This window comes from Notamacropus eugenii, chromosome 1 (assembly GCF_028372415.1).
Source record: "Notamacropus eugenii isolate mMacEug1 chromosome 1, mMacEug1.pri_v2, whole genome shotgun sequence".
NCBI classification, from domain to species: domain Eukaryota; kingdom Metazoa; phylum Chordata; class Mammalia; order Diprotodontia; family Macropodidae; genus Notamacropus; species Notamacropus eugenii.
In genome coordinates, this window is record NC_092872.1 from 121,934,115 (window position 1) to 121,950,234 (window position 16,120).

Here is a 16,120-nt window from a genome sequence, read left to right on the forward strand (position 1 = left end):
TATCTCATGGGAAAAACAACTGACCTGGAAAAGAGATCCAGGAGAGACAATTTAAAAATTATGGGCCTACCTGAAAGCCTTGATCAAAAAAAGAGCCTACACATCATCTTTCATGAAATTATCAAGGAAAAATGCCCTGAGATTCTAGAACCAGAAGGCAAAATAAATGTTGAAATAATCCACCGATCACCTCCTGAAAGAGATCCAAAAAGAGACACTCCTAGGAACATTGTGGCCAAATTCCAGAGTTCCCAGGTCAAGGAGAAAATATTTCAAGCAGCTAGAAAGAAACAATTCAAGTACTGTGGAAATACAATCAGGATAACACAAGATCTAGCAGCCTCTACATTAAGGGATCGAAGGGCATGGAATAGGATATTCCAGAAGTCAAAGGAACTAGGACTAAAACCAAGAATCACCTACCCAGCAAAACTGAGTGTAATACTTCAAGGGGAAAAACTGGTCTTTCAATGAAATAGAGGACTTTCAAGCATTCTTGATGAAAAGACCAGAGCTGAAAAGAAAATTCACTTTCAAACACAAGAATCAAGAGAAGTATGAAAAGGTGAACAGCAAAGAAAAATCTTAAGGGACTTACTAAAGCTGAACTGTTAATATTCCTGCATAGAAAGACAATATTTGTAACTCTTGAAACTTTTAATCATCTGGGTAGTTGGTGGGATTTCACACACAGACACACGCACACACACACACAGAGCACAGAGTGAATTGAATAGGATAGGATCATATCTTTAAAAAATGAAATTAAGGGGTGAGAGAGAAATATATTGGGAGGAGAAAGGGAGAAATGGTATGGGGCAAATCATCTGTCATAAAAGAAGCAAGCAAACGACTTTTCTGTGGAAGGGAAAAGAGAGGAGGTGAGAGAAAAAACATGACACTTACTCTCATCATATTCAACTAAAGGAAGGAATAAAATGCACGCCCATTTTAGTATGAAAACCTATCTTACAATACAGGAAAGTTGGGGAGAAGGGGAAGAGCAGGGTGAGGGAGATGATGGAAGGGAGGGCAATGGGAGGAGGGAGCAATTTCAAGTCAACACTCTTGGGGAGGGATAGGATCAAAAGAGAGAATAGAAGCAATGGGGGGCAGGATAGGATGGAGGGATATATAGTTAGTCTTACAGAACACGACTAATATGGAAGTGATATGCAAAACTACACAAATATGGCCTATATTGAATTGCTTGCTTTCCCAAAGGGAATGGGTGGGGAGGGAGGGATGAAGAGAAGTTGGAACTCAAAGTTTTAGGAACAACTGTCGAGTACTGTTCTTGCCACTAGGAAATAAGAAACACAGGTTAAGGGGTTTAGAAAATTTTTTGGCCCTCCAGGACAGAGGAGAGGATGGAGACAAGGGCATAGAGGAATGATAGAGGAGAGAGCAGATTGGTGATGAGGGCAATTAGAATGCTTGGTGTTTTGGGGTTGGGGAAGGGAATAAGGGGGGAGAAAATTTGGAACCTAAAATTCTGCGAAAATGAATATTTAAAAAAATTAAATAATTAAATAAGTTGGAAAAAAAAGAAATAATAAATCTGCTTTCTCTAAATTACAAAAAAAAAAAAAACAAAACAAAGAGCAAAAAAAAAATTTCCAGTGCTTCATTACTATCTCTCCCTGTTATTCTTTCAAGTTGGATATGACAATGAATGGATTTTGGCAGATGTCAAACATTACTGAGAAGCATTTTACATACGTACATTAATAATATTATTTGATGAGGTCTTCCAGAAATGCATAAATATGGAATTCATTTGAGAATTTACTTGCAAATAACCAATAACGCTTGTAGTAGGAAACCTGTACTCCTACAGCTGTAATAGTCTGATGAATGCAAGGATCAATTACAAGTGTGAAATTCTAACTTTTCATTTCAGTTTCGCAAAATCTGCTTACATTTCATGCTGTGTCTTCAAGATGGGCAAAAACTGTTTACATCAAATTTCATAGAAAAGTGTAAAGAAAATATTCAACTATGGTCTGAATTTTTAGAAAAGTAAAAAAAAAAGTTACTTCTTTATTATTGATAGGTATCACGTAGCTGAGAAAACTAAACACAACTTTAATTCCAAAGATGGAATTTTAATCTCCCTCCCCGCTCCCACAAAAATAGCTACCTGACTTTATTTCCCAATGCAAATGCCAAGTATGAAGGGTTGGAGGCTATGTGTCTTTTGATTTGGGAGCACACAGAATCTGAATCCATATTTATTAAATGTTTACAAAATGGTTGGTTGTAATTGGCGTTTAAAGTTCATGAAGCTCAATAACGCCCATTAGAAATAACTTAACTGTACAAAATGGATAATAAATATAACTGACTAACTGAAAATAAAAAAGGAACCACATTTGTTCAACTGACACAAATAAATATCTTACTAAGAATAACCAACGTGACTGGGATAGAGTGTAGAAACTGTTTAAGGTGGTTATAACAGCATGATGATAGGCTTTTCAAGGTATTTTTTGAATCCTGCAAGTCACTGAGCTCCAACTGCTCCATCCACAACCCAGTGGTCACAGCTGAGTGTAACAGACATCATGCTGGCTACATCAAATCCTTTTTCATTATCTGCTGGAATCAGTCTATTCTCTGAAGCATCAACAGCCAAAATACATGCCTGAGGTGGGTTAACAATGGCAGAGAAATTCTTAATCCCAAATATTCCTAAATTTGAGATGGTAAAAGTACCACCTCGAAATTCATGTGGCTTCAGTTTACCCACTCGTGCTTTGGTTGCTAAGGAAACTACATCATTGGCAAAGGATTCCAGTCCTTTTATATGTGCATTAAATACAATAGGTGTGATATATCCAGAAGGAGTACTGACTGCAACATTAATGTCAACAACATGATTTTGCCTTATCACTGTGCCCATCCAAGAAGAATTAGCTTCAGCTACTTTCAAACACACCAAAGCCGAAGCTTTAATGATGAAGTCATTGACAGAAATCTTACTCTTTCCTGCCAGTGTCATGTTGAGTTCTTTCCATACTTCTAAAACTTCGCCCATGTTTACATCAATAGAAATATAATAATGAGGTATTGTCTCTTTGGACTGCATTAAACGTTGGGCAATAACTCTAGGAATATTGCTGATTGGGATATCTGTGAAAACACCAGTAGGGACTGCAGCCACTCCTGGGGCTGGTGTGGGCATGGCAGCTGTTGGAGGGGGAGCAGGAGCAGCCTTTGAATTCACAAAGAACTCAATGTCTTTCTTGGTGGTTCTGCCATCTGGCCCTATCCCTCTCACTTGTGTAAGATCAACCCCTTTCTCTGCTGCCAATTTCTTTGCAAGGGGACTCAAAAATATCCTTCCTTTTGTGCTAGCAGGAGTAGCTGGGCAGGCAGTTGGAGGTGCAGTGGCTGTAGGTGGCGGAGTAGGAGGAACAACAGGCATCAGGAATGGGGTGCGTGATGGTGCTTGAGGTTTTATATCAGCTACTGCAGTTGGTTAATAATCGGCAAATGCAGCAATATCAGTTTATTTTTCTACAATAATACAGAGGAGTGTTCCTAGAGGGACATCTCTTGTGCCTCCAAGGATAAGAATTTTGGCCAGGTATCTTTCTTCTTGCACTTTAAAACCTATTGTGGCTTTGTTTCTATCTCAGTCAGCAGGTCTCCTTTATTCAATTTCTCACCCACCTTCTTCTCCCACCTTTGAACTGTGCCCATAGTCATGGTGGGAGAGAGGGCAGGTAACAGGACCTGCATATGGGTAGGATATGAGCTTCCTGGAGCCTGGGCGGAAGGTGATGAAGCCACAGAAGCAGGGGGAGATGCTATGGAAGCCTGTGGGGTGGGGGCTGCTGCTGCTGGGGAATCCAGGGTATAATTTTTAAATGCATCCACATCCTCTGCCTTTTCAACAGTGATACAGATGAATGCTCCAATTGGAACATCTCTGGTACATTCTGGAACAATTATCTTAGCCAGGTAGCACTCTTCTAGGCTCTCAAATCCAACTGTGGCTTTGTCTGTTTCAACTTCTGGTATAAGGTCACCCTCACTGATGTTTTCATCTTCCTTTTTCTCCCATTGGGCAATGGTGCCCCCTTGCATTCTGGGGGAAAGAGAAGGCAAAAAAAAAAAACCTTCTAGTGCGGGAGGTAGGTTGTGCCAGCGCTGGACTGGGGGCCCCACGAGCTGCAGCAGTAGCAGATGAGCCCATGGCACGGCCCTCAAGCAAGAGCCAGGCCCCCATCCCTGCTGCACTCCAGCCCGCAGTGGGAAGAACAAGAGAGCCTTGGGGTGGCGGCTGGACCTGGGGCCTGTCCCCCAGGGCCACCAGGCTGGCCACGGGCACATTCGCGGCATTGTGCCACCAAGAGCCTGAGCGCGGGAGCAGAGACGCCGCTGCAACCGCCCTGGTCTCCTGTGTGAACTCCCCGACCATTTTCCTGTCTATTTCTTCCTGTAATTCCCTTCATCTCTCCTCTAAAAATTTCGATGCTATGCCACTTGGTGCATATATATTTAGTAATGATGTTGCTTCATATTCTATCGTGCTTTTTGGAAGAATAAAGTGTCCTTCCTTATATCCTTTAATTAGATCTATTTCTGCTTTTGCTTTGTCTGAGATTAAAATTGCTAGCCCTGATTTCTTTACGTCAGCTGAAGCATAATATATTCTGCACCAATCTTTTACTTTTACCCCGTGTGTAACACCCTGTTTCAAATGTTTTTCCTGTAAGCAAAATATTGTTGCGTTATGTTTTTTAACCCATTCTGTTATCCTCCATTTTATGGGAGAGTTCATCTCATTCATATTCACAGTTTTGATGTCACAAGGATACAGTTATGTGTCTTTCCATCCTATTTCCCCCTGTTTATGCTTTTAATTCTCCCTTCTCTCTTCCCCTTCACAATAAAGTTTTAATTTTTTACCACTGCCTGCCTCAGTTTTCCCTCCCTTCTATCATACCCTCTTTGTTTTATTTCATTTTACCTTAGTATTTCTACCTTCCTTTTAGCCTCCCCTCCATTTTCCTTCCCCTTTCCACTGTTATTGCCCATAGGGTAAGTTAGATTTCTATACTAAACTGAGTTTTTTTATTTCCTCCTTGGTCCCTTGCTTTTCTCCCTCCCCTCTTTCGCTCTACTATAATAGGTTTTCTGTCTCTTCCTGTCATGTCATTTTTCTTTCTCTGCCTCCTCTTTTTCACATCTTCCATTACAATCTCTGTGCACTCTTAAATCAAATTTGTTGTCATCACATCATTTAATTTATACCCACTCCCTCTGTCTATGTATATCCCTTTTAAATATCATAATAAATGTACAATTCTTAAAGTTAACAAAAATCATCTTCCCTTACAGGAATGCAAACATTTTGCCCATATTGAATAAAAAGGTTTTTTCTCCCTGTTTACATTTTTATACCTCTCTTGAGACTTGTATTTGAAGATCAAATTTTCTATTGAGCTCTGACCTATTCATCAGGAAGGTCTAGAAATCCCATCACTCAATGTCCGTCTCCTTGGACATTATATTCAATTTTTCTGGGTAATTGATCCTTGGTTGTAGTTCAATCTCCTTTGTTTTATGGAATATCATATTCCAGTCCCTCTGATCTTTTAATGTAGAAGTTGCAAGATCCTGTGTGATCCCGACTGTAGTTTCATGACATTTGAATTGTTTCTTTCTGGCTGCTTGCAACATTTTCTCCTTCACTTGAAAGTTCTGGAATTCGGCAACAGTATTCCTTGGTGTTTTCAATTTGGGATTTCTTTCAGGAGATGATTGGTGAATTCTTCTGGTGACTACTTGGCTCTCTGGATCTATGACCTTAGAGCAGGTTTCCTTGATGTTTTCTTGGAAAATATTGTCCAGGCTCTTTTTTTCATCGTGGCTTTCTGGTAGACCAATAATTCTTACATTTTCTGCCCTTGATCTGCTTTCCAGGTCATTTGTTTTTCCAATGTTTTTCCAATGTTTTATATTTTCTTTCATTTTGTTTTCATTTTCACATTCTTTTTGACTTATTCTTGATGTTTCATAAAGTTGTTACCTTCTACTTGCCCAATTACAACTTTTAATAAATTGTTTTCTTCAGTTAACTTTTGAATTTCTTTTTCCATTGGCCCAATTGTTCCTCTTAAGAAGTTATTTTCTCCAGTTCGGTTTTGTATTTCCTTTTCCATTTGTCAAATTTTTCTTTTACATTCTTCCATGAATTCTTTTTTTTCCATATTTTTAATATCTTTGGCTAATTTTTCTTCTACCCCTCTAATTTTGTTTTTAAAACACTTCTTAAGCTCTTTGGTCTTGAGATCAGTTCATATTCCCTTCTGAAGTTTCAGATGAGAGTACAGTCTCAATGCTGACCTTCAGTATTTCTGTTTTGGTCCTTGTCTCCATAGAAAGATTCTATGATCTTTTCTGATTTGGTTCTTGCTCATGATGCTTGCCTTTTTCCTGGCTTTCAAAGTGCATATCTGCTTCTGGGGCACAGGGGTCTCTGTCACACAGTTTTTCTACTTAGAACTTGAGGCTTTGTGTACTGTGGGCTCTGATTCTTTCAGCTAGAAGCTAGAATGCTACAGCTTATCTGGTGTTAGGCTGGCTGGCATGCCAAAGCAGAGGCCAGGTGAAGTTTTTCTGAGTTTCCCCAGCAGTTACCCTGGAACTCACTGCAGAAGAAGTGGGAGAGGAATGGTTTGGCTACAGGAGGTCTCGTCTCCTGAGCTAGAGCACAGGTCATCTCAGTGGTTGGTGAACCCCCATCTGCGCTAGTGTCTTCCCAATTCCCCTGGCTATGCTAAGGCCCGTGTGGGGTGCTGCTGTTGGTGTTTACCAGCTCCACTCCCCTGTGGCTCAGGATCTCCTCCATGTTCTCTGAGGTGGCTGTCTGGGAAAGCTTCGGTCCTTTACTGTCCCCTTCATCCACAGCAAGTAGTACCTCCCCGTGCAATTTTCCTAGGCTCTCCAGCTAAGAGACTCTTTACCCCTTCAGGTGATCCCAGAACTCTTTCAAAATTTTTCCTGGGAAATATTCTCTGGGTTTTTCAAAGTCACAAGGCGAATGGGAGAGCACTTACAGGTTACTCTGCCATCTTGGCTCCTGGAAGTTGAAGTAGGTGACTTACTGACATTTAATCTCTGGGGTTCTGTGTTTCTCTCTCACGCAGTTCCACTGGAATCCTGTCCTTTGCTAATATGTTTGAGAATTCACACTGATGCTTCTGCTTCAGTCTGTCTGGCAGTTCCTGTTCGCTATTGCTATGACGGGGTCTGTGCCCATACAGCCTGTGTGCACTGTGATCCTCCAGTCCTGTGTAACAGATCCTTGCCATCAGCCTTTCAGGTTATCTTATGATGGAAATCTGCAACACTCTGTCTCTTAGTGGATTCTGCCAATTTAAAATTTGATCAGATTCTCTTTTTAGAGCTTAGGTGAGTATGTGCTTTTACCCCATCATCTTGGCTCACCATCTTGTTTCAATATTCTTCTCCAAACATGACCTGGCTTCATTTGGAAAGTATATGAAAAATTAATTACCAATCAATTGTTAAGCATAATAGTGTCTCCTAAGGCCTTATACCTTCATATATAATCACGGCAAAGAAAAAAAATACATATTTAAAAATGAATCATAAAATTTCCTTTATAATGACATGAAGCCTTTATAATATTTGAGTAGAGATGCTATTTTGATATCTAAGGAAGCACTGTATGCTTCTTTGAGTTTAACTTGCCATGGGGACCTTGCAGACTCACTATTATATTGAATTATTTTAAATTAAAGACAAGACTTGCCTCAAGGGAAGAGAGTATAGTTACTGAAATACAGCACTTATGAACACTGGTGAGTTCTAAAGAAGTATTTGGTGATAACTGGATTAACCTCCTGACCTAGAAGAATAGACCTTAGTACTCAAACATGAAGAATGCTGGGCTTAGAGTGTGGGAGATGTAGATATGAATTTTACCTTGGATACTTATTGGCTATGTTATCCTCGACAAGCCAATTCATCTTCAGTATTAGTTTCCTCATCTGTAAATGTGGCAAATAATAGCATCTAATGTGCAGGGTTGTTATGAGAATCAAAGGCGATAAAATATAGAACACGTTTGGTAAACTTTAATGTTTTGTGTAAATGTTAGATGTTGTCATTATTATTTTAGACTGATTCTGACTTCACCATGAGTTACATCCAGACATTTTTTCTCCTCTAATTGATCCCTAACTATTACCATCTGAATTTCAACCTAGTATCAAAAATAGATAATGAAGGGTTTAAATCCTAAACAGAGAGATGTGTATTTTTATCGCAGAGACAAAAGGAGCTATTTAACTTTCTTAAACAAGGCAATATCAGGGTCAGAATTGTGCTTTAGGGAGATCATTCCAACAGCTGAGCACAGAATAAATTGAACAGGAAAGAAACTGGAAATGAGGAGACCAGTTAGAAGACTAGAATAGTCTGGGCAAAAGATTCCTTAGTCCTTTTTTTTTTCCTCTACTTCTCTTTCTCTCAGTTTTGTTTTTTATTTTTCATCCTGGTATGTAAATTACAGGGCACAATTATTATTTTTTTTTGTCAGTCAACACATATTTATTAAGTGTTTAGCATGCCAGGTACTATTTTAGATGCTAAGGATAAAAATAAAAGAGTGATGAAGCCTTTGCTTTTAATGAGCCCAGTTCTGCTGAAGGTTGTGAACCTGAATGATTGGAAGGAACAGAAAAGGGAGATTGAGAAGAAGATAGAATTTGGAATGAAAGATAATGAATTCTGCTTTAGACATATTGAGTCTGAAGTGCCTGTAAAATATCGGTTTAGGGATATCCAATAGGAAGTAGATGATTCAGGCCTGAAATTTTGGAGAGACACTAGGGCAGGATATCTAAATTTGGGAGTCATCTGTATGGAGATCACAGCTGTGAACCCATGGGAGCTGATGAGATCACCGAGAGAGGTTACAGTGGAAGCAAAGAAGGAGACCCAGGACAGAGCCTAGAGGCACACCCATATATAGGGGTTGGGACATGAATGATAATTCACAAAAAATTACTGAGGAGTGGGCAGATAAATAGGAGGAGAATCAGGAGAGAGGATAATGTCACAAAGACTAGTAAGGCAAAGGTGTCTAGAGGAAGGATTCTCAAATACTGAGAAGTCAACAAGGATGAGAGCTTAGAAAAGACTATCAGACTTGGCAAATAGTAGATAAATGGTAATCTTGAAGGGAGCAGTTTTGTTTGGATGATGAGGTCAGGAGCCATACTGAAAAGGGTTGAGAAACGAGGGAGAGGTGAAAAAGTAGAGGAAACAAGTATAAACAGTTTTTCTAGGAGTTTGGCTACATGAAGACAGGTGAAATAAAAGACAATACTTTGTAGGAATGATAAGATCATATAGTAGTGAGATTTTGTTTGTTTGTTTGTTTTGTTTTTTCCTTAGAGGAGATCTGGACAGGATTTGTAAGCATTAGTAAAAGGGTCAGTGGATAAGATGAGATTGAAAATTAGGGAATGAGAAACTGTAATCAAATAGGCATCCTTTCTGATAGGAAGAGAAGAAAAGACTAACAGGTACAAGTTGATGGGTTAACATTGTCAAGGAAAAGTGCTACTTCTTTCTTTAAGATTAGAGCAGAGGAAGAGATTTCATTTTTTTTTTTTTAAGATATGATCCCATCCTCTTCAATTCACTCTGTGCACTCTGTCTCTATGTATGTGTGCGTGTGTGCATGTCTTTCCATGTAGGAATGTAAACAGTTCAACTTTAGTAAGTCCCTTATGACTTCTCTTTGCTGTTCATCTTTTCATGGTTCTCTTCATTCTTGTGTTTGAAAATCAAATTTTCTTTTCAGCTCTGGTCTTTTCATCAAGAAAATTTGAAAATCCTCTATTTCATTGAAAGGCCATTTTTTCTCCTGAAGTATTATACTCAGTTTTGCTGGGTAGGTGATTCTTGGTTTTAGTCCTAGATCCTTTGACTTCTGGAATATCCTATTCCATTCCCTTCAATCCCTTAATGTAGAGGGTGCTAGATCTTGTGTTATCCTGATTGTATTTCCACAATACTTGAATTGTTTCTTTCTAGCTGCTTAAAATATTTTCTCCTTCACCTGGGAATTCTGGATTTGGCCACAATGTTTCTAAGAGTTTCTCTTTTTGGATCTCTTTCATGCGGTATTCTGCGGATTCCTTGAATATTTATTTTGCCCTCTGGTTCTAGAATCTCAGGGCAGTTTTCCTTGATAATTTCATGGAAGATGATGTCTAGGCTCTTCTTTTGATCATGGTTTTCAGGTAGTCCCAAAATTTTTACATTGTCTCTCCTGAATCTATTTTCCAGGTCAGTTGTTTTTCCAATGAGATATATCACATTATCTTCCATTTTTCCAATCTTCTCGCTATGTTCTGTGATATCTTGCTTTCTCACAAAGTCCTTAGCCTCCGTCTGTGCCATTCTAGTTTTGAAAGAACTATTTTCTTCAGTGAGCTTTTGAATCTCCTTTTCCATTTGGCTAATTCTGCTTTGGAAAGCATTCTTCTCTTCATTGGCTTTTTGAACCTCTTTTGCCAATTGAGTTAGGCTAGTTTTCAAGGTGTTAATTTCTTCAACATTTTTTTGGGTCTCCTTTAGCAGGGAGCTGATCTGCTTTTCATGCTTTTCTTTCATCTCTCTCATTTCTCTTCCCAGTTTTTCCTCCACCTCTCTAACTTGATTTTCAAAATTCTTTTTGAGCTCTTCCATGGCCTGAGCCCATTGGGTGGGTTGGGACAAAGAAGCCTTGATTTCTGTGTCTTTGCCTGATGGTAAGCATTGTTCTTCCTCATCAGAAAGGAAGGGAGGAAATGCCTGTTCACCAAGAAAGTAACCTTCTATAGTCTTATTTCTTTTACCTTTTCTGGGCATTTTCCCAGCCAGTGACTTGACCTCTGAATATTCTCCTCACACCCACCTAGCCTCCTGATCCTCCCAGCTAGCGTTTGGGCTTCCAGCCTTAGGGCTTTTGGCAGGGGCAGGGCTGCTATTCAGTGTCAGATTAAGTTCAGGTGCTGAGGTTGGGGCAGGGCTGCCTCTCAGGCTCAGTTCCCTCAGGGGGTTTAAGCACAGACCTTCCACAATGGATCCAGGCTCCCGCCCGCTTGGGGAGCCCCTGTCTGCAGCCGCCTCTCAGCTTCTACCTCCCGGGGGGGCCCGAATCATGGGGGCACCCCGCCCCTCTCGACCCGCCAAAGAGACTCTCTCATCGACCCCTGTCACCTGTGGGCGGAGGGACTTGTGTGGCCGCTGGAGATCCCGTCCCTGAAGCCTGCTCGGGTCTGTTTCTCTTGTTTCTGTGGCCGCAGCAGGTCTGGGCTGGGCTGTGCTCCGCGTCTGCAGCGCGACGGACCTTTTTTTTTTTTTTTTTGAAATGTTTAACAGTCACTGCCATACAATTGTGATTTTATCCCCTCCACCTACCCCCCACTCCCCCCCTCCCTCCCCACGACTGCATACAATTCTGTATAGATTCTACATATACTTTCCTATTGAGTATATTTTCACTATAGTCATGCTATGTAGTCAGACTAAGATAAATGAAAGAAATCGTATAACAAATCAGAACATGATACACAAACACATACACATACACAAACATGATCTGCTACAATATGTGAGTGACTTCCATATTTCTCTCTCTGAGTGTGGCAGGCATTTTGCCTTGAGATCCTCCATTGGGATTTTTTTTTTTTTTTTGGTAAGAAGTTCTTGTGTTATTACAAAAATCTAAGTCTACCAGAAAAAACTCTCACACACTGTGGTTGTTGCTGTGCATAAAGTTCTCCTGGTTCTGCTCCTTTCACTCAGCATCAGGTCATATAAGTCCTTCCAGGCCTCTCTGAAGTCTTCTTGTTCATCATTTCTTATGGCGCAATAGTACTCCATTACATTCATATACCATAATTTATTCAGCCATTCCCCAATTGATGGACATCCCCTTGACTTCCAGTTTTTGGCAACTACATAGAGTGCTGCTATAAATATTTTTGTACATGTGGGACCCTTTCCCATTTTTATGATCTCTTGGGGATACAGTCCAAGTAGCGATATTGCTGGGTCAAAGGGTATGCACATTTTTGTAGCCCTTTGGGCATAGTTCCAAATTGCTCTCCAGAATGGTTGGATGCGCTCGCAGCTCCACCAACAATGAATTAGTGTTCCAACTCTCCCACATCCTCTCCAGCATTTATCATTTTCTTGTTCTGTCATGTTTGCCAATCTTATAGGTGTGATGTGGTACCTCAGAGTTGTTTTGATTTGCATCTCTCTAACCAATAGTGATTTAGAGCATTTTTTCATATGATTATAGATAGCTTTAATTTCTTCCTCTGAAAATTGCCTGTTCATATCCTTTGACCATTTATCAATTGGGGAATGACTTATATGATTGTACATTTGGATCAGTTCTCTATATATTCTAGAAATGAGGCCTTTGTCCCCGAGCTTAGCTGTAAAAATTCTTTCCCAATTTACTACATCCCTCCGGATTTTGGTTGCGTTGGGTTTGGTTGTGCAAAAACTTCTCAGTTTAATGTAATCAAAGTTATCCATTTTGCATTTCATAATGCATTCTATCTCTCCTTTAGTAAAGAATTCTTCCCTTCTCCATAGATCTGATAAATACACTATTCCTTGCTTCTCCAGTTTATTCATGGTATCAATCTTTGTACCTAAATCATGTACCCATTTGGACTTTATTCTTGTGTACGGTGTCAGGTATGGGTCTATGCCTAATTTCCACCACACTGTTATCCAGTTTTCCCAGCAATTTTTGTCAAACAATGAGTTCTTATCCCAGAAGCTGGGGTCCTTGGGTTTATCAAACAGAAGGTTGCTATATTCCTTGCCTACTGCATCTTGAGTGCCAAGTCTATTCCACTTGTCTACCTCTCTGTTTCTTAGCCAATACCAAGTGGTTTTGATAATTGCTGCTTTATAGTACAGTTTGAGTTCTGGTAGCGCTAGGCCACCTTCCCAAGCATTTCTTTTCATTAGTCCCTTTGATATTCTGGACCTTTTGTTTTTCCAAATGAATTTTGATATTATTTTGTCCAGCTCTAGAAAGTAATTGTCTGATAGTTTAATTGGTATGGCACTAAATAAGCATATTAATTTGGGTAGAATTGTCATTTTTATTATATTAGCCCGGCCTACCCATGAGCAACTAATGTTTTTCCACTTACTTAAATCTGACTTTATTTGTGCAAAAAGTGTCTTGTAATTGTGTTCATATAATCCCTGGGTTTGTTTTGGCAGGTAGACTCCTAAGTATTTTATACTGTCTACCCTAACTTTAAATGGGATTTCTCTTTCTATCTCTTGCTGTTGGACTTTGTTGCTAATATATAGGAATGCAGAAGATTTGTGTGGGTTTATTTTGTACCCTGCAACTTTGCCAAAGTTGTTTATTAATTCTAGTAATTTTTTACTTGAATCTCTGGGATTCTCTAGGTAAATCATCATATCATCTGCAGAGTGATAACTTAGTTTCTTCTTTGGCTATTCTTATTCCTTCAATATCTTTATCTTGTCTAATTGCTACAGCTAACATTTCTAGTACCATATTAAATAATAGTGGTGATAATGGACAACCTTGTTTCACCCCTGATCTTATTGGGAATGCATCTAGCTTATCCCCATTGCATATAATGCTTGCTGAAGGTTTTAGATAGATACTGCTTATTATTTTATGGAAAGTTCCCTTTATTCCTACATTCTCCAATGTTTTTAGTAGGAATGGATGTTGTATTTTGTCAAAAGCTTTTTCTGCATCTATTGAGATAATCATGTGGTTTTTGTTAGCTTTGTTGTTGATGTGATTGATAATGCTAATAGTTTTCCTAATATTGAACCAGCCCTGTAGTCCTGGTATGAATCCTACCTGATCATAATGTATTAATCTCATGATAAGATGCTGTATTCATTTTGCTAGAATCTTATTTAAACTTTTTGCATCTATATTCATTAGGGAAATTGGTCTATAATTTTCTTTCTCTGTTTTGTCTCTTCCTGGTTTGAGTATCAAAACCATATTTGTGTCATAGAAAGAATTTGGGAGGACTCCTTCTTCCCCAATTTTCAAGAATAGTGTATGTAGTATTGGAATTAACTGTTCTTTAAATGTTTGATAGAATTCACTTGTGAATCCATCTGGCTCTGGAGATTTTTTCCTAGGGAGTTCATTGATGGCTTGTTCAATTTCTTTTTATGATATGGGGTTGTTTAAGTAATCAACTTCCTCTTCTGTTAATCTGGGCAATTTGTATTTTTTAAAATATTCATCCATCTCATTTAGATTATCGAATTTGTGGGCATAAAGTTGGGCAAAGTAGTTTCTAATTACTGTTTTAATTTCCTCCTCATTGGAGGTGAGTTCACCCCTTTCATTTTAATATTAGTAATTTGGTTTTCTTCTTTCTTTTTTTTAATCAGATTGACCAAAGGTTTATCAATTTTATTAGTTTTTTCATAAAACCAACTATTGGTTTTATTTATTAATTCAATAGTTTTCTTAATTTCAATTTTATTAATCTCTCCTTTGGTTTTCAGTATTTCTAATTTGGTATTTACTTGGGGATTTTCAATTTGTTCTTTTTCTAGCTTTTTCAACTGCAAGCCTAAGTCATTGATCTCCTCTCTCTCTATTTTATTTATGTAAGCATTCAGAGATATAAAACTTCCCCTAATAACTGCTTTTGCAGTATCCCATAAGTTTTGGTATGTTGTCTCACTATTGTCATTCTCTCGAATGAAATTGTTGATTGTTTCTATGATTTCTTCTTTAACCCAACCCTTCTTTAGAATTAGATTATTTAGTTTCCAATTGATTTTTGGTTTCTCTTTCCATGGCCTTTTATTACATGTAATTTTTAATGCATTATGATCTGAAAAGGATGCATTGATTATCTCTACCTTTCTGCACTGGATTGTGAGATTTTTATGTCCTAATACATGGTCAATTTTTGTAAATGTTCCATGTACCGCTGAGAAAAAGGTATATTCCTTCCTATTCCCATTTAATTTTCTCCAAAGATCTATCATATCTACCTTATCCAGAGTTTTATTTACCTCCTTAACCTCTTTCTTGTTTATTTTGAGGTTGGATTTATCGAGTTCAGAGAGGGGGAGGTTGAGGTCCCCCACTAGTATAGTTTTGCTATCAATTTCTTCCTTCAACTCCCCCAACCTCTCCTCTAAGAATCTGGATGCTATACCACTTGGAGCATACATGTTTAGTAATGATATTGCTTCATTGTCTATGGTGCCTTTTAGCAGGATATAGTTTCCATCCTTATCCCTTTTGATTAGATCTATTTCTGCTTTCGCTTTGTCTGAGATTAGGATTGCTACTCCTGCCTTTCTTACATGAGCTGAAGCACAATATATTCTGCTCCATCCTTTGACCTTTATCCTATGTGTATCCCCCCGTTTCAAATGTGTTTCTTGTAAGCAGCATATTGTTGGATTATGGCTTTTAATCCATTCTGCTATCCGTCTCCGTTTTATGGGAGAGTTCATTCCATTCACATTCACAGTTATGATTACAATCTGTGTATTTCCCTCCAACCTCTTTCCCACCATTTGTGCTTTTAGCTCTCCCGTCTCCCTTCCCCTCCTCAATAGTATTCACTTTTCACCCCCTCCTCCTGCAGCCTTCCCCTCCTTCTTTTGACCCCCCTCCCTTTTAGTTCCCTTTACTCTTATTGCTTCTTTCCTCCCTTTTAGCCACCCTCCCCTTTCTTCCCCCTTCCCCTCCTACTACCTATAGAGCTAGTTAGGCTTATCTACTTAAGATTATTGTTCCCTCCTTTGAACAAATCAGATGAGAGTACCTCTCAAACAATGCTCATCTCCCTCCCCTCCTTCCCTCTACTATAGTTTTGTACTTCTTCCTGTGATATAATTTGCCATTTTCTGCTTCCCCCTTTCCACACCTCCTATTACATTCCCTTCTCATACTTAAATCATATTTTTGACATGACATCATTTACTTTATGCCCGTTCCCTCTACATATATCCCTTTTATCATAATAGCTGCACAGTTCTCAAGATTAACAGGTATCATCTTTCCTTATAGGGAGGT

At 38.9% G+C, this 16,120-nt stretch overlaps 1 protein-coding gene across 1 annotated transcript; it reads right to left on the reverse strand.

Moving 5' to 3' along the window:
- Positions 1-2,455: 2,455 nt before the first annotated feature.
- Positions 2,456-4,350, reverse strand: LOC140507223 (dihydrolipoyllysine-residue acetyltransferase component of pyruvate dehydrogenase complex, mitochondrial-like). The gene is given in 2 exon segments (XM_072615286.1): positions 2,456-3,429; positions 3,741-4,350. Coding segments are annotated over 2 exon segments (1,584 nt in total).
- Between the last annotated feature and the right edge of the window lie 11,770 nt (positions 4,351-16,120).